Source organism: Vigna umbellata, chromosome 5 (genome assembly GCF_029865625.1).
Source record: "Vigna umbellata cultivar VRB3 chromosome 5, Vumbellata_1.0, whole genome shotgun sequence".
In the NCBI taxonomy this organism is placed as follows: Eukaryota; Viridiplantae; Streptophyta; class Magnoliopsida; order Fabales; family Fabaceae; genus Vigna; species Vigna umbellata.
The window spans coordinates 58459615-58487552 of record NC_142169.1 but is presented as its reverse complement, the minus strand read 5'-3'; the positions used below and the strand labels follow the sequence as shown (position 1 = coordinate 58487552).

The following is a 27938-nucleotide window of genomic DNA, read 5'->3' as shown; positions in this document are numbered from 1 at the left end:
CTGTGAAACTAAGCTAACAATATTTTATGTTAGTCAAATTCTATCCACATGAATAGATTCTATGCTGCATGCACTCACTCACCTTTTGCTGATGCCAAGGCCAATTATGAATACAAGATATTAATCACGTTGAAGAATAACTTTAAATTTCTCAGCAATATACTTTAAAGTAATCAATCATAAAGAAAGTCGTTCTTATTTTTAAAATTTCGTGAAAATAATTTCTAATATAATTAATTTGTTTGAAAGAAAAAACCAGCTTTTAGAGACCCATGATAAAATGCAGGTTTTTCACACCAGTAAAAAAATGTTTTTTTAACCATATAAATCTGCGGGGGCATTTTCATTGTTATGAAGAAATTATAGGCTTCCGTTATTTGGGGACCGAGGCAATAGGATCGTTTAGCTTTGGTTCTGCTATCAACCGAGGCAGTAACCGAACGTTCCAAGCATTTTGTCCACTAATATGCTTCGGTTGTTTAGGGACAGAGGTAATAGGACCGTTCGGTTTCGGTTCTGCTATGAATCGAGGCAGTAACCGAATGTTCCAATAGTTTATTTTGTCCACTAATATGTCTCGATTGTTTGGGAACAGAGGTAACAGGACCGTTCGGCTTCGGTTCTGCTATGAATCGAGGCAGTATGTCCTGCTAGACACTTTGGAACCGAACGTTCCAAGTTCATTTTGTCCACTAATACTGTCTCGGTTGTTTGGGGACAGAGGCAATAGGACCGTTCGGCTTCGGTTTTGGCGCGAACTGAACGTTTCAAGGCATTATTATGTCTCGGTTTAGGCGCGAACCGAGGCCTATAGTACCGTTCGGCCTCGATCTTTTCCTTAACCGAGGTAATAGCCCCTGCGTAAGTTCAAATTCATAACACTAAACGGGAACGCATTTTCTCGCGTAGTGTTCTTCCTCTTCCTTTTCGCGCCTCCAAAGAAGTTCTTCTCTCCAACCTAGGGATCTTGTTCCTCTTATTCTCTTTGTTCTAATTCGCGGCAAAGGAGGTTTGATTCTATTTCGAATCTCTTCTCTCTGCCATTTATCTTCTTTCCCCTTTCTCACTGGTTCTAGGTTGGTATTGCAGAGAAGGGAAACACCAATTTTTTCCCTATTGCTGGTTTCTCTCAACAAACCCTATTCAGAGGTTTTATTCCCAATCTCTTCTCTCTACCATTTATCTCGAGCGGTTCTATTCCTAATCTCTTCTTTGCCATTTTTAAGACTTCTCTCAACAACTTGCTTCAAGCTTCTTTCTTCTTCCTTTCACGTAGACAACCAACCTGGGAGAGCTGGCTATGGTGAGGCACGGGCGCGACAAGGGCACTACGATGGTGAGGCGAGGGCACGACAAGGGCACTGCGATGGCAGCGAAAGAACCGCGATGACGCAGCTAGGGCTCAACGAGGGCGAGAACCGTTCGGCAAGGGCGAGCACTGTTCGGCGAGGGCGAGCACTGTTCGGCGAGGGCGAGCACCATTCGGCGAGGACGAGAACCGTTTGGTTTATAGGTGAAAATAACCGTTGTCGTTTTCCTTTAGTGTACTAGTGATCACCATAAAAAAAACTACTCTCTTTTTAAAATTTTATTTCTACTATTTTATATGTTGTAACACATACAACTATTTAAAGAAATTACAAATCATTTTTTTATAAAGAATATCGTAATTCAACCTTTCTAAATATGCTACAATCTAATTCTAATGGGTTAAAACTGAATATTAAATCAATGACGCGCCCCATATTAATTTTAAAATTTTGCGTATTATGATTTTTTCCAAACCTACTAAACAACAGCCTAATTTTGCTATGTAAAAAACTCGAAAAAAAATTATAAAAAGACAAATAAACTCAAAATTAATATTTTTAAAATTATTATAAGTTTGTTGATCGAATTTATTCCACTGATCCATCAAGTTTCTTCTTTAATAATAAATGTTCAGTTATTGTGTTTTCCAGCTTCGTCACCGACTTCTCTTTTTCTCATCTTTCTCTTCTTTCTTCTTCTCCTCCTTCTCTCCCCCTCATCCTCTTCTTTTTTTTCTCCTTCACTGCCACCACTACAGTCATTCTACTGACGTTGTCGTCAACACACTAGTATCGCTGTCCTCTTTACATTGTTCACACTGCTTCCCCATTCTACCACCTCTAGATTATCTATGAACTTCATCAAGGAATATTTATTGATAAAATATTTATGTCAGTAATTTAAATTCTAATTTATTAAATCGAATTTATTTTCATCGATAAAATTTATTCGTAAATTTTATTATACCGAGAAATTTTTCATAGTTAAGGAATTTTTTGTATTGTTAATTAATTATTATTATTGATTCTAAATTAGTTTCTAATTTAAAAATAAAAACTTATTTAGATTAAATATTTTATATGAATTATATAATAAATGTGATCGATTGAGATTAGCTGTTTTGATATAACGTACAAAACCCGTAATTATCTTGAAAGTACTATAACGTTTGTTGATGCGTAATATAAGTATTAAGTTAAGAAATTTGAAAAGATATGTAAACTCTTATCATAACCAAATAATATAATTGAAAGTACGAAGTGGTGAAAGAAATGAACGTTTTTAGCATCTAATCGAGTAAAGAATCATTAATGTATACGAAACTCATTTTATTGTATTAGAGTTGTTGGACAAGTTCGATAATGTGAGGATGTATATATTTGATTTGAGAAGTGTTAATCTTTTAATTAAATTTAAGACAATTTTTCCAAAAAATTGTCTAGTTACTGAATTCTTAAGAGACTTTGGGAGAAACAATAAATGATTGAAAATTCATTTGATATAATTGATATAAAATACCTTTATCATTTTTGTTTCTTGTGTAATTAAGCGAATTACTTTAAATTTTTGCTATGTTTTCTAATATATTATTACTTTTCACAGCATATGCTATATATAATGTGAAGGAAAAGTGAGATAAATAAGAAGAATAGGTGGGCGAGAGAAGTAGTAGTGTTTTGTGTGTTTGTGGAGAGAGTTTTGGAAGCAGTGATCCGAATAATTAGTGTTAATGCATGCAGAGGAACCTGTGGGTTCAAAGCTTCTGAATTAGCCACCAAAGAAAGTGTGGTTGGGATTCAAACTATTAATGGTTGCATCAGAAAAGAAGGTTAGTTTCCCTTACAGTATTCTGGTTTAACCACAGACACAGCCATGCTCCAAATCAACAATCCTCAGGAAACCATTATTCTAACTCAATGTGATGAAGATCATTCTCATCTCTTCTTCTTCTTCTTCATCACATCTTCTCAATCACTTCCTCTCTTAATCTTCTTCTTTATTTTATCATATTTTCTCTTTGGTCAACGCTCTATTTTATACATGTAGGGAATCCCTCTTTGCTTACAATTTAAGCTTACAATATTTTATGCTCATAACCAAATTCTTTCCACATGCATAGATGCTGCAATTTTTCCCTGCCAGAGCTTATATGTATGTGAACTTCTAAGTATAATATTGAGGTTTGGTTTAGGTGATTCGGAGCATCTAAAACTCAGATTTTGGGCTTTTAAGTAAATTATTACTTACAAACATGACATCGACTATGTATATTTTTAAATTACTTTGTCTGTTCATACAATAATGAAAAAAGAGAGTTAATGGTTACGTGTTTTTATATAATTTACTTTTTTAAAAAAATGTCTTATTTAATCTAAATATATTACTAAATCATTACAACACTGTTGGTCAAATACAGAAAAGAAAGATAAGAAGTTTAACATCATGTTAAGAAATGTTCTGAACCAAAACAATAACAGTCTTATCAACCTTTTTATTCTAAGATATAAATTGTGTATATTTTGTTGAATAAATTTCTTAAAATTTTCCAGTTTAATGTTGTAGTTATTCTTATTAGTAGTAATTTTTCTAATTTTGTCATTGATGTCAATTTTGTTGGTAACTAATTTTAAAGAATATGATACTTTTGAATAGTTATTGATTTTCTTGTTTGAGTTTTCATTCACAAAAACAAAAACTCAAAACTAAATTTTGTAAAGCCAGTTTCTCTCCTATTTTCAATTTTTTATTTTGTTTAATTTCACTCCTATTTTCCCGTAAAAATAATATTGTAACCCTAACAAAAATTACTTAATACAACTTGTAAATATAATTTTCTTATCAAATTCAATACTTTTTTTAGTTGGGCCAGAATCATAAAGATATAATTTTTTTTGGTAGATTTTAATTATTATTACTCTGTTGACAGAGAAAGGGTACAATTAGTCATATTGTTTTGACTGAGCATAAGGAAGAATTTGATGTTCCGTTGAGATGGCCGAATAGGCTCTTCTTCTTTGCGCAATTCTTGGTCTCGATCAGTATCCCATTTCAGCTAAGGTCTCAATCTTTTTCTCTCTGTGCTAAAGTTTCAAGCTTCATTTCAATGACTGTACTTGCTTCTAACGGGTCACCTAATTATTCTCTTTCGATTTATTTCATTTTCTTTTTCCTTAAGAAAATTTATTCTTGATCCTTCTTTTGTTTCTTGTTTCTTTATCTATTCTCTTCTTGGTATGATGTTGATTTTGTGTATGATCATTATCATTATTCTTTTTATATCAATTAATATTAAAATGAACATGATGTAATAAATTGACTTTTTCCCTTTGTCCTGTTACCTGTCTGGTTTGTTTGCCAAGAAGTTTTCTTCATTGCCTTTTCCTATGGTCATCATGGTTTGATTGATCAACTTGTGCTAAAAGTCACGTGAAGTGGGTGCAAATGAAATAACAGGCAACTATTGTAGACAAGATTTCCTTTTCCATGACTCACGGGAATTTTTTTTTTGCTGCAGTTTTTTGTTGAGTGGGGATTCCACCCTCTATTGTTTGTTTCCAATGGGATTCCTTTGCTGTTGTGGGGGCACTTATGCATTATGTGTTTGATGCAGTTTAGCACTTTCAACAAGTTGATTGGATGGGATTTACTTTCTATTTTGGTTCCCTGGTTGGTTCGGTTTCCTCCTATGACGTTGCTACCCCAACCAAAGAAATTCAATGGCTGGGGTCTGTCTTCACTGGTGTCTTCTTCTGTGTTATTGTAAGTAAATGAGCTTTTCATCACTTTCTCAGTGTCTTTTATGTTGCAAATTCCTCTTTTTTCTCTGTGGACCAAATTAGGATTTTGAAGTATTGATAGAGGAGCAGAATGGAATATCATTTTCAGAGGATCACAAGGAAAAGAAGAAAAAAAGGAGGGAAGGGGGTGGGGAGGGATTAGGGATATGCTTTTTACTTAAATTGAAATAAGATGGTTGATGACGCAGATGAAGATTCAATGCAGAAATATATATGAGGAAATTGGTATTTGACAATCATGCATGTCATTATCCAAAAGCAGGATCAGTTATGGGATATGACATTCGTGGACTAGGAATCGCTCTTAGTCTTTTGATACTAATACTATAGGTTTGGGATACAATTTGAGGAGTAGGCATCTTTAAAATGATGGTGCCTATTTTTATGTGGTCTGTGGTGAAGAAGCAAACATGTATTTCAATTGAATAGGAGGAGCTTGTATTCGTGTGCGTTCTTTATGGTTAAGTAATTGGTAAAGGCTTTGTAGATACGGGGTCAAGTGGTAATTTTGGGATATCCTTGGACTGAGGCTGCAACTGTCTCATTCTTGTTAAGATAGAAAGATTTCTTTTTAGGTGCTCTGCTGACTTCTTCATTTCAATAAACATGGTTCACTATTTATTTACTGCATATCACTCTCGATATAGTTTTTCATAGATGGTGACCTCATTCCTTTAACAACAATTCCAGAGGAAAATTGGATGCTTTACTACTTTAGCAAAATATTTAATGCATAAATTGTTGTCAAGTGTCAACATAGCAATTGAAGATTATATTTAACATTAGAGTTTAATGCTATTCACTAGATCTGCATGCTTTTGCTTTTCAGTATATATATTGAAATTATGTTGAGTGAGTTTATTGCTTCATGGCTATCAAATCCAATTGGATTTTCACTTAATAACAATCTGAAAATGTATTTGAAAGTAATTTCTGGTTCACTATATTTTGTCTTGGTAGAAATGAACTCTAGCTATTTTTTTTAGCTCCAAATCCCTCAGTCTTAACACTTTTGGTTATTTGAGTGTGTTTAACGTTTTGGATTTTTATACATTCATATAGTGTTATTTCGTTACCTTTTCTAGTTGCTCTTGTGAAATATATATATATATATGGTCAGTTTAGATGAATGGTACTAAAAGATCTATAGTCTTGGAGATTATTATGTTTAACAATTGATCCTTTCCTCATGTCCTTCTTGAAGGTTTATAGATTGACTGCCAATTTGAGTTCCCTGTTGTTTGCGGGATATGGCAAATTGAATAGAGCAGAGAAAATTGAATGGAATAACCGGTAAAATGAACTGTATAAAAATTTGTTTTAATTTATTCCGTTCATGATTGACTTTTTATGTTAACTTTTGGACATTTTGCCTATGCAGGGGATTCTCAACTGTTCATGCTCTGTTTGTATCATTTGCGTCATTTTACTTTCTGGTGTTATCAGACATCTTCAAAAAGGATTCACAAGAAGAACTTGTTATTAATAGATCATCCACTTTCTCAAATTCGGTACTGGGGGTATGTTGAAGACAATATTATTAGCAAAATTTAACTTGTTTGATTTATCAGATGTTGATTTTAAATTCTTTTTCATTCTAATTTCTAACTAAGTTTGGGCTAAAATGATCATGATGCATGTGAGGGTACGGATAAAATATACAGACTGAAAAGGGGAATTCTATTACTTGTTATTGTAGTATTTTCTGTTTATTATTTAATATTCATGTAGTTCTACTGTTAATCTTCTTTAGGTACCAAGTACTGAATGCTGAAGCCTAGATTTGTTAAAGTTGCAGTGCTTTTAGAATGAACCTGTCTTTTCTTGAGGAGCATTCAGTTCTAAATTGTGTAGCTTTTATAATAAATGTAAGAGGGATAAATCATTTTATGTTTTGCTCATTGGAAGAGAAAAGGTTCCTGCATGCTTGGTGTACCCCTCAAGTTGTGCACTGTAAATATTACTTGTTGGGACCCAGGGTTAGAAATGTCAAGCGACCCTTTAGTTCCATATTGATCTGATGCACATGCTGCTGGTGCATTCTTAATCTTAGTGCCATGTCACTCTTTTCTTAATTTTTCTGTTTCTTCTTTTTTGATATGTTTTTCTGTCTCTTATTCTTGTTGTTAACATTATTGTTTTGCCTTGTAAAGTAATGATTGTCCTGTTGGCTTATTTGTGATTTTGTCTTCTATACTTTTCCTCTCTTTTTTACAGATTTCTATAGGTTATTTTCTAGCTGATCTGGCAATGATTCTTTGGCATTTTCCAGCTTTAGGTGGTGTGGAATACGTAAGTAATGAATGCTCTCGGTCTCTAGGTTTTCTGTTTAGAAGGTGGTAAACTAAACTCATTCGTATTTAGGTTTTACACCACGGGCTGTCCATGTTTTCAATTATTCAATCTTTGCTGAGTGGTCAAGGACAGATCTACATCCTTATGGTTCTTTTCTCTGAGAGTACAACTCCTTTTGTAAATCTAAGATGGTAATTGTTGTTCAGACTCTAACTCTGTCATCTAATGAACGTGAGTCAACATTGACTTGTTACATTAATTGTGCATGTACAGGCACTTGGACGTTGCTGGTCTTAAGAGCTCCAAGCTTTACGTATGGAATGGCGCTGCATTGTTCTTCGGGTGGTTGGTACTGTATAATATACTTTTGGTCTCAATTTGAATTCTACTATAGTAGTACCTGAAGGAATTGCTTATGTTTCTTGTGGTTTTTTTATAATTTTTTCTTTGAGCTTTAAGAGGCTTCTAAAAAATCAAATTAGGTAGGTTATGGTGTTTAAATATGGGTTGCAATGTATTACGTGAATGAACCAGCCAACAACAGAGAGTGCAAAGGAACTTTCAACATATTGGAACCAAATGACAAATAGGGAAAATAATAACTTCCATTAGTGAGATTGAAAGAAATCTGCAACTGTTACTTTGAGGGAAAAGTGTGATTTGCGATTGGGAGAGAAGAAGCAAAGCTGGACTTTGGAGGCCTTCATATTTAGATTGATACACAAAATGGAAGGAGGATTAATAAATATTGTCGTCACCTCATTAGCATTTAACCACCAAGTTCAGGATGGATTGGTGTGATTCCTATATTCCTTGGCCACCAGAATAAGAAACCATGAACAAAAACAAGCATGAGAGAAAAGCAAACATATTGACTACTCATTGCAAGACCTTAACTCCTTGACTAGAGGGGGCAGGCTTCTGCCTTCCATCCCTTGGATAGGAAGGTTCTTCGTTTTTGGATCAAGATGCAAAATTTAGCTAGGGTTGTTGGGTCCTAAACACCGAGGATGTTTTTTTTCGGTTGATTTTTTAACCAGCAAAGTAAACTAGGTAGTTAGCATGAGTTTGCCTTGAGTTCTGGTGTCTACTCTAAATAAAAAAGAGTTTACCAATGACTTAACCCACATTGTACATGTGGACTTGTAAACTCCAATGAGTTTACTCGCAATTATGATAACCATTGTGATAGTGGCTATAGTTGGGCGTGGGTGTGCCAGCAATGGAAATAATGTCAATTGTAGTAGTGTTAAGAGTGACGATAGTGATGCCATGAAGGTAGAGGCAGTAGTGAACACGATGATGGTATTAACAATGACAATGGTGACAATGACAATGGTAATGAGTTGTGGTCATATTGGCAGTAGTGAACGTAATGATGGTAATAACAATGACAATGGTGACAATGATAATGGTAACGGGTTGTGGTCATACTGGCAACAAAAATGGTGATAGTAGCACAATAATGATAATAATAGTTTTTGCAGTGACAACATTAATTGCAGCCATAACAACAATGTTGGTTTTGTGGTGAGATTGTCACAGTGAGTGTTGATGATGATTGTAACAAGGGCTGTGACAATAGCTCAACGCTTGTGGCAATGCAAGTAAGAGTAGTGGTGATAGTGGTGGTTGCAACTTATGCGCCTTCACTGATCTGCTAAGAGTTTTTTTGTTTTATTTTGCTACCTCCATTTGCATGATGTCATGTGCTGACACATTTCAATGCTCTGATTTCTCAAAGTAAAATTTTGTTCACTTCTGTCATACTGTTTGATCCCAAATAGAAACTAGCTCTTATATATGTAAGAAAAGAGTTCAAATTTTGCTGTGATCTGACCCTCACTCTAATGATTGTAATGATGGAAGTCTGGAACAAATTTACTTGGTGGTTTTGCTTTAACCCTTTTTATATCTTTTGTGCTGCAGATTGCAAGGATTTTCCTATTCATATTCTTTTTTGTCCACATGTGGACCCATTTTGATGAGGCGAGCGTTTTCTCTGATTCCTCATCAAACATACATCACAATTTCCCTTTTGATTATGATTTAGTAGATAAAATCCAACGTTTTTCTCCCTAATTTCAGGTCAATGAGATCTTCCCATTGGGGTTTTATACCTTGGTTGTGGTGCCTCCTGTGTTGACGATTATGAATTTGTTTTGGTTCTGGAAGATTGCCAAGGGTTTGGTTAAAACTCTTTCAAAAGCAAAGCATGGCAAGTGAGCCTACTAAATGGCCATTGAATTCATTTAGTACAGTTGTGATTAACTTTTTTTTTTCCTCTTAACATTCTAAAAAGATTCAGTACGGTATATGCTGTATATTTGCCTTTTAGAAATTGAATATATTGTTGTGATTACATACATGTATTCTGAATCAGTAAAGAAAGCAAAAGTTAAAATTAAAACCACAAAGATATATCATTACATGGTTCAAAAATTCTGTAGCATCTATCATACCTTGTCGTTTACCATTATGACATTGGATTGAATACAACTCATGCTTCAGTTTCATTCCTATACTGTTTATTATTCCACAAAATGACATGAGTATGGTAAGGCTATTGCATTAGCCTAATTCTGGGTGTCTTAAAAAGTTTATTATTTTTTGGGAAGATATGAAGTACTTAGCATTTCCCAGAACGATCTTTTTAGCACAGGGGAAACTGCTTGTTTGGGTTTAAAGAAACTTCTCGAATTGGCCAATTTGAATCTTATTCTTTTTTTAGATTGGACAATTAAGTCATTTTTATTTTTTTTGCATAAAAAGAAAGTTTTTAGACTCTGTAATTTGGAAGATTCTTTTAACTTTCAAATTATATAATTGAAATTTATTTTTTGGCATAATGTTTTTTTCGGTCCGACGATCTTTTCGGTCTTTTTAAATTGCATTTTTTTCCCAATCAGTCCTTGAATATTAGTAAATAAATAAGATGTCTTTATAGATAATTTCTGTTTCACACGTTTATTTTTTATTTATTTAAATTTTATGACTAAATTGAAAGTCTGATACAGTTTCAAGAATCTATTCATGTTTGAAACAGTCCAAACAGAGTCAATGTCAATCTGTAACGGAGTTAAAATATGGATAGAAAGAATATGAACAAAAAGAAGCCCTAAAATGAAATCCAATATCTCAACATTTTTTGGATAACTTTTTTATTTAGAAATCTTTGGTTTGGATTTGCTTTCCGACCACAACCAAATTCTTTATTTGTTTTATAATTTCACTTTAGTTGATAAAGAAGAAACCACCTCTCCGGAGTGATTAAAATAATTATTTTAATAACCAATTATATATGTATGTTTAATTAATTGAGAAAAATATATCTTAAATCGAGAAACTTATTAATTAATTGTTTAAAATTATTTTACTGTTGTTAATTCTAAAGTAAAATATTTGAATTTAATTTTGATATTAATTAAATTTTGTAATATTTATTTATTTATACATTACCATTAAAAAGTTATATGAAATTAATATTATTGACAAGATGTAAGCATGATCTGAATCTGACAACTGTTTCTGCGGTCCCCTGTCCAAAATTAAAACACAGGTCCACATTCCTTGTTTGTATCCATGTTTCAACTTTTCTTAATACATGCCTACTAAATTCAATTATAGTATCTAGGAATTAGTACTTTAATTATGCAATAATTTCTTTTTTTCTAATTTATGAATTTAAAATTTTAAATGTTAAACTAATTCACAGTAAACAGGTGCAGTATTTCTTATACATGCACAATTATTTGATTTAATTAAATTTTATATTTAAGATGATATTAAAATAGTTTAATTAATTAAATGTGTGAAATAAATATAAATGAAACTGAAATTGGACAAAATTTTTGAAATTTATAAAATAGAAGACCAAATATTTTTATTTGAAATTATTCTGATATATACCGTTTAAATATTTTTCTTTTTGGAGATACTTTTTAAGAATGAAATTATAATGAAATTACAAACTTTAAAGCGAAGAATAGTTGTAATAATAAATTTTCATAATGTTATTTCATAAAATTTTGATAAAAAATAAAAAATAAAATAAAGAAACCAAAATTATATTTAAGCATGTAAATAAAAAAGTGGTCATCGTTTTATATTTAATTATGATATATTTGAGATATAAACATAACTATTTTGATACATAAATTAATTACAATACCGATCAGTGAGGACCACTTACATTATACAAAAGTTGAATTTGTTATATATTTGACCTAAGAGTCTTTTTGCCATAAGTAGTTTGTGGAAGGCTGAATGGCCTTGAAAAGTCTGTTTCGGCTGACACAATTTCAGTGAAGTTTTAAATTATATCGATTCTTATTTTATTTTATATAACTTACGTTTTCTAAAAAATGTGCTGATTTTGGTGATGTTTAAAAAATTTGGTTTATACAAAATAAGTTCCAAAAATAGAAAAAAAAAATCTGATTGTCAATCAATCTAACATATAAAATACTGTGGGTTTCGAGGCTGCAAACAAAGGTATCTTACTTTACAAACAACTCATTTTCCAACATTAACTTTTGTTAAAATTAATTAAAATATTATTCATTTTAAAATTGAAAACTCCGTTACAGTTTTTAAATTGTTTCTAGAATTATATATATATAATTTGTGTTTTATCTCAATTTCTAAATCATCAAAATAATTAAATATACTGAATCAAGCATTTATCAATACAAATAACGCAAATATTTTATCATTAAATCTTTCAATAACATTATTTATTTACTGTAAACATGGGTGTGAAAGTAAAATATATGGGTGATCTGGTAAAAAATAATATATATATATATATATATATATATATATATATATATATATATATATATATATTGTTTTGAGGGAAATAAAAATTAGAACTAAGGTGTCTTCGTTTAAAATAAATGATTTGTAGAAAAAGGTGAATGAATTTACGAGGATTTTAAGAATACATTATGTGTTATTTCTTTTCTAAATTTACAGATGATTGATAGTATAAAGTTTATGTAAGTAGGTAAGAAATTTGTTTGATACGGTAAATTAAAAAGATTTTTCAATAAATAGAAAATATAAATTATTAAATTGTTCTTAATTGTAAAAGTAATATAAAATAATATCTATAGATTTTTTAAATTATTTAATATACTAGAATTAAAAAGAAAATAATAAATAATGAAATAACAACGAATCCATTAGAAGTTGATGTAATCAATTACAATATGATACAATCACTTAGGGTTAATGAAATGGAGTAGAAGTTTCGTCCATAATCTTCAACCTCTTCGTCTTCAACTTCCATATCCACCATCAAATAATCATAGTGTAAAATAATTATATAATCTTCTAATTATCAGAGATATTTTTTAACGTATATTAAAGAAAACTTGAATATAGTTGAGTTAAAGATCAGTGCGGAAAAATAAGTTTGAATTACTTATAATATTGTGTTTCAAACTCAAAAAATATATTTCGAACTCCACTTATTTTATCACCGACAATCTTTTAATCTCTTAATAAATGGCTCTAAAAAAGGGCTTCCAAATTTATTTTAAACTTTTATTTACTTATTTTTTGGTGCAATTTTGTTTGTGTGTATCTTTATTAAACATGATTATTTTTTAATAAACTAATATATATATATATATATATATATATATATATGTCATAATAAAGAAAAACACAGGCCTTTTGTTTAGAGAGGCCAACTATAACAATCTTAATTAAGTTAAACTAGACCAATAAATTTCCATCTAAATATTTAATAAAAGTGAATGCTCAAAATATAAGATCAAACAAAATTATTTAACGTTTTCACAAAATAAACAATTTTTTAATTGTATCTAATGGATTGTAAGACCTTAAATCTCGACGGAATCATTTCAAATATTTTAAATTTTTATAATATAAATTTATTGAAATTAAACAAAAAAAATTATGAATTAAAGAAAATGTGTCATATAATTTATCACGCAATCTTTTGAAACAGCAATAGTTTATAACTATTCTGAAACCTCATTCCAATTAATTCTCTGAAAAAGAAAAAAAGAAAATGACACTCTTGTCATAAAAATGGAAGCTTGTAGCATTTAACCTCCACCGTTAGATTAATCTGACCTCTAAAACTGTAAGGTCACGAAATGGACCCAATACAGAGACATTGAAGTCAGACAAGTGAGAAGCGAGTCTATGGCGTGTGCATGAATTTCAATCTAATTCCTGGGACCCACACAACTCCCTGTCTGACTCATCAACCCTATCCTCCGCCTTTCTCCGTTAATAACCGTTACCCAAAGTTGTTGACGACGACGTCGATTCACACCTAACGAGTATTTCTACGTAGCAAATCCGTCGTAATCCACTTTCTCCTCTTCTTTCTCTTACCTTCTCCGATTACTTTGTCTTTCCTTCTTTCCTTTCTCTCTCTATTTGAAGGTAATTTTTTTTTTATGAAAGTTTCCAGATGCACACACAAAGATTCTTTCTCTCTTTCTTAGGATTTTTTTTTTATTAAAGTATACTTGTTTGCCAGTCCTTTTTTGGAAGTTGCTACTTTTGAGCACCGGTTTTAGTGACCATTATGTTTTGAATGTTTCAGATGAGAGGGGAGATGAAGGTTGTTGATTTTTCACGGTGGTGACTTTACTGGCCAGTGTCGATTTTTTGTGATGCTGGTGTTTTTCTCATAAAGTTTGGATTTTTTTTATCTGGGCTCTGGTAAAATGTGGGGTAGGTGGCGGTGGTGTGCTGGTGGGGGTTTTCTAAGGCAAAGGGTATCTGCATTTGGTAGTGTTAGTCATGGTCATAGGGAAAAACTTCATCCTTTTGATCCTCCTTTGATGTGTGGTGGAAGAAGGGGTGGTGGTGAAATGACGCCCTTATCTTTTCTGTTGAATCAAATAAAGAGGGGTGTATCAACTTCAACTGGGGGTGGGGGTGTCAGTAATGGTAATGAAAGAGAAGATTTTATATCATTCTCGGAAGCCAAGAAGCTTATGAGGTTGGTGAATGTGGAGTCCCTCAAGATGAAGCTTGGTATGGAAGGGAAGGAAGTTATTTGCTATTCTGAGCTTCTTGAGGCCTGTGAGAGCATGGGGATTGCCAGGAGTCCTGAAGAGGCTGCAGCTTTTGCTAGGGTTCTTGATGAGGCTGGGGTTGTTCTCCTCTTCCGGGACAAAGTGTATTTGCATCCTGATAAGGTGAGATATTTGGATTGATTTGAATTGCTTATGTTTATGCTGGCATAAGAGCATAATTTTTGTTTGTGGGGCTCACGAAAAGCATGGCCGGATCTAAGTATTTAACAGAATATTTACTTAACTACCATAGGTGCAATAGATATCAAGTCTTGCCTTCTTTTTCCTGCCTTTTAGTGTGTGAGGGTCCTCCCTGACCCATGTATTTCACATCTCTTTTCACAGGGAAATATTACATGTAATTTGTAAAGGAAAAATCTTGAATGGGTTGTGACTTGTGTAGCATCCACCCTTTTATCCTGCATGTCTAGCACTCTTCGTGTTCAACCTGAAATAATTTCATGATTCAACCTTTGGCTTAACTCCATGGTGGATGGGAGTTATTTTTTTCATCTATCAATTAACGATTCAAATATAATTTCTTAGTTTTATGCTTTATGATGCGTGCTTTCTCTTTCATTGTAGCTTTATGTAGTAGAGCTGATCAAGTCAGTTACAGTTTATTTTATTTTATTTTTTCTTCTTCTGAAATAGAGAGAACAAACTGGGTTTAGAACATTGGCTTTCAAGAACTCTGTAGCTCCAAATTGTTTCATTGCATAGTCTCAATGACGTGAACGATTCAGATCCAACCTATCTGGATTCTGGAATCTTGTTTTCAGTTGTAGAATATTAACATTACTTTAATTTTCTTTTTCTTCTTGCCCTGTAAATTTGTTGACTTATCCGTGTCTTTCATCTTAGAAGATTAGAAATGGCAAAATAGACATGTCCTGCTTCTATAGAGGTCTTATAAAATTATAATTGGTTCTGCAAGTGCAAAATTGTAATATTTGGTTAGTCTTCTGTGTGCTAGTTATGCAAAAAGGTTCCAAGTTGAACAACTTTACTGATTTAGGGCTGATGCATTTCACTGATGAAACATAATAGGGAGTAGTGTTCATGAAAACTTCCAATACTATTACGTATAGCTAATTAGTTGTGTTTCCAGCTGTTTGTCATTGATTATCATGCCTAAACCTGTTTCAATGCAGGATTAGTCTTTTCAAACTATGCATCAAACTAAAACCACAGCAGAACCTAAACAACAGTAGAAAATAATTTGTGATTCCTTAAGTTCTCTATGGTGTGTTTGGTCTGGTACAAACTGTCTGCAGAATCTTAGCAGTATGTTTGTTTGTATAACCTTTATCTGGTCAACCGCCATTTTTGTTGCTGAAAATGACATTAGAGAAAGTAATATGCAATTCAATTCTGTGATGATGTGGAAAGTTTTGTAAATTCACTGATTATGTTTGTGTTGTATGGCAATGTTGTGTGTTTCAGGTGGTGGATCTGGTTCGCAGAGCCGTTCCGCTGGCACTGACTGCTGAAAACGATCCTATAAGGGAGGAGTTGAAGATACTGCAGGAGAAGAAAGAGGAAATTGATGTGTTGGCACATAAGCAGGTGCGGCGCATCCTCTGGTCTGGACTAGGATTCAGCGTAGTGACAGTGAGCCTATTTTTCAGGCTAACATTCTGGGAATTTTCATGGGACGTAATGGAGCCAATTGCATTTTTTACCACAACCACAGGGTTGGTCATAGGCTATGCATACTTTTTGTTCACTTCAAGAGACCCTACTTACCAAGACTTGATGAAGAGGCTTTTTCTTTCAAGGCAGAGGAAGCTTTTCAAGAGGCATAATTTTGACATTGAGAGATTCAAGGAGCTCCAGTGCAAGTGCAAAACACCTTTACATGCTAGTACCGTTTTAAAAAATCGCATAGGGGTAGAACTGGATCTTGAAGATGCTTTACATAGAGATTAACATTTTCAGGAGGATTTGCAATTCTTTATACTATAGTTAACTTTGTTCCCCTTGTTTTAGTGTTGGTGGGGAGAAAGATTAAACTAACTATAGTTTTGGCTTCTTATTTGCCTCATTTTCTTAACAATGCATGAAGATTATGTTCTATTCCATCTGTTGAGTATGAGTAATGCGTAAGAGTCCCTGGTTGGCCTAATCCAGGAATCTTTCATGGTTTTTGTTTCCACGGTTCTGTTGTTAACCGTTGGGATAAATGTCTCAAATGGTCTGGACTGAAAATAAAGTTCACTAGTTCAACAATTCGTAGTAAAAGGTGCTTGGACAACCTACGTGCCCGACAAACTAAATCCTTAAAGCTTTAATGCTACATCTTTAAATTTATTAAATTGAGAGATCAAATCACATCAAGAACTAAGACATGTCCAAATTTATTGTTTGAGTAATATATATTTAAATAAAAACTTCAAAAGTGATGTGATGTCATTTTATAAACCTTTTCCTTTACAAAATTACATAAACTAATGATACATCAAATTCTACTGTTTGTCATTCATCCAATGGATTTATGAAACTAAGACTGAATATGAATAACTACAAATTTGTTATAACTAAATGGGAACAATTAAAACGAGTGATCAAAGTTAGAAATAGGATAAAATACGAAATCTACGAGTAATAAACCGAAAAACGAAAAATGTATTTACCGTTAAACACCTGGAGCTGTTATGAAATGACTAGTATGTTCATTACTCTAGGCAGTTAACATTGTAGTGAAAATGCAACAGACTACAAAGAAATAGATTTTCACAAGCGTGATCTACAAAAATACGATGCATAAACTGTTACAAAACCCTGTACACGTTCCCTTTCCTATATATTAAAAAGTCACACTCTAAGCAATTGAGCAGTTCAACCACAGAATCTTCACTGGATCCATTGAAGTGTTCCAAAATATTGCTCAACGTAGCCTGAAACCAATAAACAACACATTTTCCTACAATTATGATCACAAAGCAAAGCACATATATATGTGTCTGAGTCTATGTATATATATATATATATATATATATATATATAGAAAGTCGTCAAAAACAAACAAGTCTCCACTTACCCCTTCATCAAGGTTCTTCATCCACTCTACAACAGAACTCACTGTAGCCTTCAATCTAGTTGAGTTTACTTCCTCCGTTTCACTGACCCTTTGTCGTTTTCTTGTGAATTCCCCTTCCCTGGCATTTGAAATATTCTGTTCCTCAGAACCGTTGACAGGTAAAGAAGGTACCTCATCCATTTCTAAGTCACTTTGTTCAGCCAAACCTTTTACAGAAATGTCATCTTCACATTGCCTGTCAGGACATGTTTCTAAAGTACAGTCTGACAAATTTGAAGCATTGTGTGCAAGTTCGTCATCTTTCCCGGTTTGGTTACTTCCAGACTGATTAGTTTCCAAGGATATACCACAGTTTCGCATTGACAAATAAGTCTTGATGTGCTGATAACTTATCTGCACCATAAGAAATTATTCAATCTCAAATTCAATGAAGCAATAAGCAGTTCTTACCTACAAGTTCGAATAATTTTCAGGAAATAAAAACAAGTAAACCTAAAATAATGAAGTTGCCACCATTGAAGATAAAGCAGTAGAATGAAATATATTGGACCATATTATTTGCATAAATAACATGATGTACTCAAATCATGAAGGTAGGAAATCCGAACCCACATCTTCTGGCAATTCATTTTTTATAGGCTTCAGCTTGTCTGTAGATCCAACTTTTGAAATAGCACCCTGAATTTCTGACATGATCTCTTGAGTGAGTCCTATCATCTTGCTGAATCTAACCCAATCAAAAGGTAATCCTTCTTGGGCAGCTTCCAGTAGATATTCAGCAACAGTTTGTTCTTTTATAGGAGCCGATCTAACTTCTAAGTTCTGAGATTACGGAGAGGAGTCAGTAGAGAAAGTAGTTACCCAATGAAACATGTGGGCATGGATCTTAGTAACAACAGACTAATATGATATACAACAATGTCATGAAATTATACAATGAAATTGTGAAGCAAAGATCTTTAATAATAACAGCAGATACGAATGACATACAGCAATATCGTGAATAGAAAGACCATCTTCATGCCACATTTTCCATGCTTCAAACTTCGCTGATGTCAACTTCTTGGATTTGTTGGTTAGTGGAGACACTTTCGTTACTGTATTAGTTTGCAAACTAGCCGTTGGGACCCTTTCTTCCCCGTCCAATGATAGGTTTAGTCCTTGTGACAGTTTCTGAATAACTTGAAGAAAATGATCTCCATATTTCATCACTAGGTGCTGAACAACGTTGTTGGAAGTTAGTATTTCAAATGACAAAGACAGAAGGTAAAAATAAAAATGGCTTCAGTTATCTAAGACATGTGTACAGGCCAAACAAATTTCACAAAGCAGCATGGTCTGCTATGTGATTACTGATCATTGGAAGGTAAACTACTGCCAAGAGATTGCTCATTCAGAGGATTTACTAGTTCACACTGCCTGCATCAATAATTTATCCCCGTGTTTGGAAATCTAGCAAGCCATTTCATATTATTTCAATAAACCTTCGCAATTGGGAGATTTCTCCATAGACGTAATTGCTGCCAAGAATTTTATATTAACTAAAGCTGAATTAAGAAATTAATAAAATAATTTGTTTACTAAAGCCATTTTGATGAATTTTGACATCTTCCTGCTTTTTCTTCTTGAACCATTAGGTCTGACCCAGTTTCCAGACATATTGAAAACGTTGAAGGCATACCTGATTTACACCATTAATGTTTGCTAGTCTTGCTTTTGTAGATGGTCTTGTCAAAGCAATTTTCCTGATCGTTTGATCTCCACAGATAGCATATCTACAAAGACGGAATTACAGTTTTGTGATCAAACTATGGATAAAAGAAACTAAGAATTAATATCCTTCACAAACTGTTAAAAATCAAAAACTATACGGAGCTGTTCCGACACTTCTTGCAAGCTCTAATCTTTCTTCCAAAAGCATTTGATGGAGCTTTCTCTCAGCCTGAGTAGAGAAGTACAGCACAAATATTTAGAATTAATATAATTTCACTTATAGACAAAAATTATAAGAAATTTTTACCTTTTATGAATAAATGGCTTATTTATCTTACATATACATATAATTATCAACTACTTACTCAAAAAGCTTCACTGATGATTAAAAGAAAAGGAAAGAGAGAAAAGATGTTGGAAAAAGATAAAACCACTTAATTACCAACCTCTGAAAAACCATCTAATTCTGAAGTGGATAAAGTTTTAAATTCGTCTTGTGTGTTTCCATTATCTTCTTCTCCAAGCATTTCAGCAGTCAATGTCAAAACTAAAGGAGGTTGATAATCTGGTCTTGAAGAGGCCAAAAACTGCTCTCCTCTTGAACTGACACTGGTTCATGAAGAACAAATGTTGCGTCTAATTATAGCTTCAGTTGTGAAACACGCTAAAACATTAAGAAACTCAAATGTTGCATAATAGATGTGCTTTTAAATTTTTAGGTCCCAATGATAAAAAATTATAACAAAAGTATGGTGTATTAACAGTCTGGGTGATGAGGTGGATAAGAGAAACATATAATTACTAGTAGTTAGGGGGAGGATAAAAATGGAGTTGGAAGGGGATAGAACAGTTTTTGTAATGTTAGAAAGTGCAAGAGGGCTGGACTCCCGAAATCCCAGTGATAATTATCCATAAACTTTTCCTCCTTGAGGAATCATTATTTTTCACAAAGGTATCCGTGCGATAATTATCTTTTTCATCCTACATTTAGGTAACAGACTTGTGGCATAAAAGGAATTCAAATAACTTCTGCAATCTACCAAATAAATTGAAGAATCTACCTTATAGTTCTGTATACGTCACTAACAGTCTCCTTCAGATAACCTGTAGAATAATAGGAGTTTATTATAAATCGCATCTAGAAATTTCTTCCAATAGAATTTACTGTGTAATATAAAGGATTGTCATTTTTAGATGTAGATTGTGAATAGTAATATGTAAAATATACTGAAGCAAGAAATAGACTTACCAGTACCAAATAAATAGCATGAAATGTCTGAATAATTAATTATGTTTGAAAACAGAAAAAAGAATGCCAATTATTTTCAGATGTATTTTTTTCTTTGCATGGACGTATAGTGATACTGCTACTAGCTCAAAAAGCTCCAGTTGAAGGAAGAAACAAACCCACACCCTCTGTGCATTGAACAAAAATGGAAGTAGAAAAAATGAAAAATAAAAGGGGTCACTTGTCATTCTTCTATGTAACATATTCACTTAGATAATCAAAGAGAAAAAGGCAAACTTTCATACATGGTCTCGTAACATCTAACCTAGCGCTTGCAATCCAATTATACACAAGACTTAGAAAATGAATACAAGGGACAGCAAACAAGGCAACAAAAACCAGAAAATGTGATTTCATTTTCAAAACCAATGAAATCGTTTACAAACCAAGTAGTTTACAATGTTAAAACTGCCTTCTAATGATTGAAATTACCCAAAATAACAGGCAGTCAACTTATACAGAGCGACAGAAAATGCTTTGCGCTATATACTTCAAACTACCCTGAACTGAGAATGTCAATCAACAGAACTGTTTGAACATAACTCTTGATTGTAACTAGGTAAATTATTTCCGCTGAATACCTTGAGAAATCAATTGCTGCCCAAGTGATTTCCACCAATTTGCTGGATAATTTTTCCCCAGCCCATGAAGTGGAAGCTTATCAAACTGAACCTCGAGAACTTTTTTGGCCTACAAGTTACAAGCTAATACAACTATCAACAGTTTGAACGACTAAATAAATTTAAAGGCAACAGTAAAGCTAAGGATGAATGAAAACCAAATGATACTTATGCTTTTAGAGTATACCAAGTAGAGGGTATTCTTAAAGCAGAGTGCAGTATCTACAGACAGCAAAAAGAAAGTACCAAGTTGCTAGATTCAAAATCATTTTGTGGGTACTCGAGGATTTGAATATGCTTGTCTACCATGTAACATCAGACTCCTTATGCACTAAGGCTTCAATGTTTGTCGTTATGAATAAGAGGAAACAGGATTTATAGGTCTGTTAAAAACCACCTTGTCATCATGAACTAAGGGAGCTTTTTGTGCAGTTGAATAACCGGAATGTTCCTTTTGAACAATTTTAGGATCATATAAATGAAGTAATGTGAGTTGTTAGTTTAAAATATCTAAATTTAGTGTAATAAATTTCCATCAGTGGATGGAAGATAAATTGGTACTTTCTCTTTCTTTTCTTCTTTGTGCAACTGTAAAGTTCATGGTTTTTAGTCATTGTGACAGAATCATTACTTGAGTACTCTTTTTAACATTCTGTAGAATAAAACTTCCCATCCTTAGACCTATCATCACACAAAATTTCCAAATTGTCTGCTGTCAAGTTCTCAATTAAGGTTTCATAACTGGTCCCCCCACGTTTGTATTTTTTTTCTTTTCTTTTAATCAAGAATGCAGCATATGATGGGTACAGGTTGTAGTGCTAACCTACAGTATAGCAATCCAATAGCATTTTTTCAACTTTATTAAACAAAAAGGCTTCAAAATTAGATCTACAGATTCATTATTAAAATACACCCACTTTGATCTGTTTGTAGAAGTTCAATTATTTCCCTGAAACACCTAATTGATAGTAGTAGATAGATAGTTAGATACACTTATACTTGAAAAGGACTAAAGAAAATAAGGCACAGTTGTCTGAAAAGTTAAACAACCTATAGATATTATGATAAACAACCAAAGAAAAAAATAGTTAGTCAAAACACAAGGATAACAATGACAGTTGAAAAAAAAGGAAGTACATGTACATGATTAAATAAAGGAATAAGAAATTACTGCTACCAAACAAGAACTCAAAAAGGGAATGAATTCTTTAAAACTGAAATGAAAACAGTTCTTAGCTTTAATTTTGAACATCTTACTCGAGACCCGCGCAGGACATCAATAGGCATATTAAGGCCCCATCTGCCATTGCATGAATGAATGCAAGCCATTAGAAGAAATGCTTCCCTTGACATGTCTCGCTCCTTCTTTGAGACTTTGCAATTATCACAGTTCCCTATAAAGCACGTATAAAAGAAATAGAAATGGAGTAAACTAAATAAGAAAAGGTTAGTTTCAGGCATGATAAAGATTGTTATTGTGTCAACTTGTCCAGTTAGCTGTTTCATTTTGTAAGTCCCTTAGAGAACCTAGATTTAATCTTATTTAGAAACCTTGGGAGCATATGACACACATGATCCACCTTTACAGGGGTATTAGGATTAAACATACTATTCTTGATTCCCCTAATTCTATAAAGTCAATGAAGTAACAATGTTATTAAGTTTAAGCTCTAACTCTACAAGGACAATAATGAAGCATCTATGTAAAAGGCAAACCGCATCTATCAGCTGAAATTTTTTCCCCAAAGTATTCAAGCAAGAACTTTCTTCTGCAAGTTGTCAGCACACAATAGCGTTCAGCTGCGAGCAATGACTCCATAACAGCTTTTCTTTGTTTTTCCTGGTACATTGGAGACTTAAATATTAGGTAGGAGAATGGGGATAACTTATATGGGGACAATATGCAAGAAGTAAGCAGCTTCAATGTTCATTCAACTACAAATAAATCCTTAGCCAAATTTTTTCAGATAAATATAAATACACATACTGATTTTATATCTCCACAGTAAAAGTCGCCCTTTGCAAAGTCACTTCTTGTGTAATAAAGCCAACAAACAGAAGCTATACCATCTCTACCACATCGTCCACTTTCCTGGTAGTAGGATTCTAGACTTTTAGGGCAACCATAGTGAATCACTTGTCTAATGTTAGGTTTATCTATGCCCATGCCAAAAGCAATGGTGGCCACCATGACTTGCAGTTCATCTCTAACAAATAGTCTGTGAATAAATTAGAAAACAGTTTAGTTAGGTTCAAAACATTGAAGCATCTTCAAAAATTAGAGAACAGGAGGGAGGTAAGGAATATGCTCCACCTTCACAGTGATCAGAGATGAAATTTTATTTCATGTTCTAAAATAAGAAAGAACATTCACCTATGAGACTCCTCTCGAGCTTTTCCATTCATTTGGCCATGGTACATTCCTGCCTCAATGCCTGCTTCTGTAAATGACTTGAATACCTATTTAAAACAATAAATATCAGGATACAAACTTTAAAAAGGCTGCAGACGAACAGAATTTAGGCAACAAAAGTGAAAACAAGAGTTCAGTAGGTAAAACAGAAAGATAGACTATCAGTTTTTGACAAGCCATCGTGATAAGTAACCAGATATAGTGAAAGGTCATGAACAAATTATACTCGGAGGGAATTCCATGCAAATATATATATATATATATATATATATATATATATATATATATATATATATCCATACCTAAGAAGGCACACTTGGTGTTAGCATGAGTTTTGTAATTCTTTCCTATTAAACAATTTGTTGAAGGTTCTCATGTTTGTCTTTTGAATAATGAATGAATATCCCATATAGTACAATACAGCACCACCTTAATTATTGTTTGTAATAACTAAAAAATCTTAATGAGTCATCAAGCAATCTGTCCCTTCAACATAGTTTACTAAGTGTTCTGAGTCGTGTAAAATCTGCCATTATCCTTAAACAAAGAACGAGATAGAAAACTAGTTTGGGATTTATTTGTAACATTTCTAGCACATTACCTGCTCTACATCTTTGATTGTTGTGCAATAAATTATAGTTGAACCACCAGTAGCAACTTCTTTTGAAATTTCCCGCACAAGCTCATCAATAAAAGATTGTCCACGGTTCAATAGTTTGACACCATAGAAAAGATTTGTGCGATCAAATGAACCAATCGTAACATAAGGGTTATCCATCTTCAGGGAACTGATGATGTCAAATCGAACCCTGGAAATAAAGCACACAAATTAACATGACTGTGTTTTTCTTTAATCTAAATAAAGCTACAGTATGCTATCAATTAATAGAACCAAGAAGTACGATAATGCAACAGAAAGAAGTATCACAAATTCATTAATTAATTTACAAAGTAGAAATATCAATTAATTTTAATCCGTTCCTATGCTCATGTGTCATGATACCGTTCAACACAGGTAAGAAAATTCTTTCCTCGTGATGAGAAGATGTTGTAAAATGGAAAAGAAAAAAGAGAAAGAAACCACCAGAAGTACACAGTATGCAAAACACTGCAGGATTCGTTGTACCAGAAAAGATTTAAAGAAAAAATATCTTACAAGACCTTCAGCAGCCCTCCCCTATACAACTGATGTCAACAGAAACAAGTTTGGATTCTGTAGAGGTGGTTTAATCACTCCAGAACCTGCTAATTTATTTTTGCAACAAACATCACTGTTTTAAAAATTTAAGAAACCTAATAGGCTACTTGCAGAACATAGAACAATATGTGATGTTTACTAACAAAAGTCCTCTATCTCTGGAAATCTATAAATTGGATAATAGAATACCAGATCAGAGAGGAAGATACGAATCAATGCTGTAGAACAGAAGCACTACTTCCAACCCCAATACATTCAAGTCCTGGCTCTCCTTCCCTCCCATATTGCCCCTAAACAACTTCATAAATAGATTTCAGTACCTCGAGATTAGTTTTAATTCCCTTGTTTATCAGTTTATGATTATTTTGACGACATAATAAAATAAAAGGGAGTTAGTTTCTGGTTAGTCTTTATAGGTCAAACTACCTTCATTTTATAATTATATCATTCTCCAACATTTACCGTTCTTGCTGTTATTTGTGGAAAGGAAAAGGGAACATGAGAGACAAATAGATAAATAGACAGGGGCAGACAGAAGGCTGAAATGGACTAAAATTTTAATCCAACGCAAGCAAAGCATGGATGTAAAGTTCATGTAAAAGTAAAAAACCATGATCTTGACAGTGACTTGAAACTAAAAACAAATTTGTCAATGAATAATTAGAGAGCATAATATATACAAGATAAAAAAGGCACAAAATGTGTATCAGAGTCATTATAAAGTACAGCAATGATATGCTTCACCAAAGGCCAAAGCAAAAGATGCTTACTTTTCAGTAGCAGTCGCAGTTAGACCAACAAAAGGAACATCAAGCAAGACCTCACGTAACTTGTCTAAATGCTTGTATTCCACCCTAAAATCATGTCCCCATTCCGATATGCAATGGGCTTCATCAACAGCAAAAAGACTAATTCCAGCCTTTAGTAAGTTGGTCCAGAAACTACAAAAATAAGTTAAGTGAACAGAATATCATAATTAGACAAGACATGGTATGGACTAAAATCGGCGATATAATTTCAGAAATTAAAAAGATAATTAACTTATGAAGTGAACTAGTCATGTAACTTCTAGAATAGCTCCACGACACTTCCATTTTTAAAAGCTATTACTTTTCAGTGAAATGCACTCAAAATAAAGGCCACAATCTGCCAGCTGAATGTTAGACATGTGTTTAATCCATTACCTGGTAGGAACTGTGCATGCCTTCTCAGGAGTCATGAACAAAATGTCAAATTGACCACGTTCAGCTTTAGAGTGCACAGTGAAATCCTTCTGAGCACTTCCAAGATATTCAGCTCTAATACCTCGTTGTTTTAAAGCCATCACCTGTTTTTCCATCTCTTCTTATTAGAGAATCACTATTGACATGTACAGAAAGGCATTGAGAGCATAAAAAAGTAAAAGAAGTAGACTCATTCAGAAGAACTAATCAATTCACCTGGTCTTGCATTAACGATATCAGAGGGCTCACAACTATCCCAGTCTTTTTAACAACCAAGGGAGGTACCTGATAGCTGTTAAGAAATAAAATAACGTTCACCTCTGAACTCTCCAATTAAGCAAAAAACAGAATGAGTGAGAAAAAAAGGGAATGATGATGCTTTACCACAAGGACTTCCCACTACCAGTAGCCATGACTACCAAACAATCCCTTCTCTCGATAATTTTCTCAATAACTTCTCTCTGATAAGGCCGAAAATGAGAAAACCCAAAGTATTTCTGAAAACAGTCGAAAAGACATCAGCGTCCAGCAATGATAAAACCCTCAAAACCTCAAACACGTCATTCACAATACTGATAGGGCAACCCAACACAATTTCCATTGCACATTTAATTATTTATTATTTAGATAAAGCACCAACAAAAAATAAAACTTGTTTCAATCCCACCAACGAAACTGAAAACTGGAAAGTGGGTATTGAAGTTATCTTACAAAGGATTAACGGCATTGTACAACCAATCATTTTCTCATTAATGAAACGGTAAAACGAGGTTGGTAGAGGTAAAGGTGTTGACTATGATTACCTTGAGAACAGAGGGAACGGTCTCCATGTTGGGGAGGAGAGGAAGAGAAACCACCGTAAGGTCTCAAAGTCGGAAGCCTCAAAGTTCTGACATTGATATCGGAATAAACTGATACTACACTCCCGCCAATTCAACTGGACACACACATGGTTTTGGGCCTGATCCTCACTTGGTCTGGGCTAGATTTCATGTCATACAGGTGAGAGTTTTGCTTCTTGCACTTCAATAATTACTAACTGCACCTCACACACCGCCATGTTTATGGAATAGGTGTAGGTTGTAGCATGATGAATTGAGATGGTTGAAGAAGAACAGGCAAAACAGACGTAGGTGGTGTTGACTTGATGCAAGTCATAGTTTGTTTGTGTAATGTTTGCAAATTTGTGATGAAGATTTGTGGGTATGAGAGGAATGAGAATTGTGATTTTGAGGTTAGTAATAAAATTAAAAAAAAAAACTAATAATGTAGCTTTAAGAAAACTAATATAAACGTTATGCAATAACAATGTATTACTCTAAAATCTAAAATAATAATAACTGATAAAAAAATTATGAATCTTATTATATTAAAAGTAATTTTGTGAAAAATGTTGTTTAAAATATTACTTCAACGAAATAAGTTTTTTTTTTCAATAAAAGTACATAAATTTTTTATATGATGTGTAAAATTCAAAAGGTTAGAAATTGAATTCAAATAAAACAGTCCTAAAATTTTTATTTTCTGGACAAGAAAAGCTAATGAATTATGTCTTCTAAAGTAAAAAACAATATTAATAAGAAATTGTTAAATATCATCAAAGTGTTTATTTTCCACCCATCGATTAATCTCAGCCGTCAATCTTGACTCACCCTTTTTATATATATTCCCTCAGCTTTGTCCTATTTTCTTCGTAATATAGATTGAGTTTTGTTGGTGTTCTTGATAGTTTAGAAAGCCTAACCTAATTTATTCTGCTGCATGGCATTGACGTCCTGTTATGAGCTTGTCCATTGTTTTTTTTTTCAGTTCTTGAATTTATCTTATTATTCTATACTTTGTTTAATTCTTGTATTGATTCAATCGAACTATACTTCCTCCTCTGTTACCAGTAATAGTTTTCTTGAAATTCCTGTTCCTTACATTTATGTGGAAACAGTGGCCGGTGATTAACTTTTTTCTTTTGCATT

General features: G+C 33.1%; 3 protein-coding genes across 4 annotated transcripts; 2 read left to right on the top strand and 1 right to left on the bottom strand.

Annotated features, from left to right (window-relative positions):
• The first annotated feature begins 4909 nt into the window (after positions 1–4909).
• Positions 4910–9771, top strand: LOC124840491 (uncharacterized). Its single transcript, XM_047316557.2, has 8 exons — positions 4910–5070; positions 6313–6401; positions 6490–6628; positions 7326–7400; positions 7473–7594; positions 7677–7752; positions 9333–9392; positions 9492–9771. The coding sequence occupies exons 1-8, from the start codon at positions 4948–4950 to the stop codon at positions 9627–9629; spliced, it is 822 nt and encodes a 273-aa protein (XP_047172513.1). The 5' UTR covers positions 4910–4947; the 3' UTR covers positions 9630–9771.
• Positions 9772–13622: 3851 nt separating this feature from the next.
• Positions 13623–16549, top strand: LOC124840487 (calcium uniporter protein 1, mitochondrial-like). Of its 2 annotated transcripts, XM_047316551.2 has the most exons (3): positions 13623–13829; positions 13993–14593; positions 15917–16549. In XM_047316551.2, the coding sequence occupies exons 2-3, from the start codon at positions 14117–14119 to the stop codon at positions 16400–16402; spliced, it is 963 nt and encodes a 320-aa protein (XP_047172507.1). In that variant the 5' UTR covers positions 13623–13829; positions 13993–14116; the 3' UTR covers positions 16403–16549. The 2 variants fall into 2 exon arrangements, with proteins under 2 accessions (XP_047172507.1, XP_087948190.1); XM_088092064.1 differs by lacking the exon at positions 13623–13829 and having other exon boundaries at positions 13862–14593.
• Positions 16550–17078: 529 nt separating this feature from the next.
• Positions 17079–26929, bottom strand: LOC124840481 (uncharacterized). Its single transcript, XM_047316541.2, has 19 exons — positions 26772–26929; positions 26353–26465; positions 26185–26260; positions 25930–26072; positions 25516–25686; positions 24149–24356; positions 23509–23594; positions 23122–23353; positions 22851–22974; positions 22392–22528; positions 21096–21204; positions 20288–20330; positions 19673–19835; positions 19385–19455; positions 19195–19288; positions 18504–18731; positions 18126–18335; positions 17514–17906; positions 17079–17370 (listed from the first exon to the last, which is right to left on the bottom strand). Exons 1-19 carry the CDS (start codon positions 26796–26798, stop codon positions 17245–17247), a joined length of 2754 nt encoding a protein of 917 aa, XP_047172497.1. The 5' UTR covers positions 26799–26929; the 3' UTR covers positions 17079–17244.
• Positions 26930–27938: the final 1009 nt, after the last annotated feature.

What these genes read in the sequence shown, in the direction of transcription:
- LOC124840487 (XM_047316551.2), top strand. Translation starts at nt 14,117, where the DNA reads ATGTGGGGTAGGTGGCGGTGGTGTGCTGGTGGGGGTTTTCTAAGGCAA. An exon ending in TGTATTTGCATCCTGATAAG is followed by an intron (nt 14,594 to 15,916) that starts GTGAGATATTTG and finishes TGTGTGTTTCAG; the next exon opens with GTGGTGGATCTGGTTCGCAG.
- LOC124840491 (XM_047316557.2), top strand. Translation starts at nt 4,948, where the DNA reads ATGGGATTTACTTTCTATTTTGGTTCCCTGGTTGGTTCGGTTTCCTCC. An exon ending in CTTTAGGTGGTGTGGAATAC is followed by an intron (nt 7,401 to 7,472) that starts GTAAGTAATGAA and finishes ATTCGTATTTAG; the next exon opens with GTTTTACACCACGGGCTGTC. An exon ending in TGTGGACCCATTTTGATGAG is followed by an intron (nt 9,393 to 9,491) that starts GCGAGCGTTTTC and finishes CCCTAATTTCAG; the next exon opens with GTCAATGAGATCTTCCCATT.
- LOC124840481 (XM_047316541.2), bottom strand. Translation starts at nt 26,798, where the DNA reads ATGGAGACCGTTCCCTCTGTTCTCAAG. An exon ending in ACTGTGGAGATATAAAATCA is followed by an intron (nt 22,975 to 23,121) that starts GTATGTGTATTT and finishes CCAATGTACCAG; the next exon opens with GAAAAACAAAGAAAAGCTGT. An exon ending in AATTTCAGCTGATAGATGCG is followed by an intron (nt 22,529 to 22,850) that starts GTTTGCCTTTTA and finishes CGTGCTTTATAG; the next exon opens with GGAACTGTGATAATTGCAAA.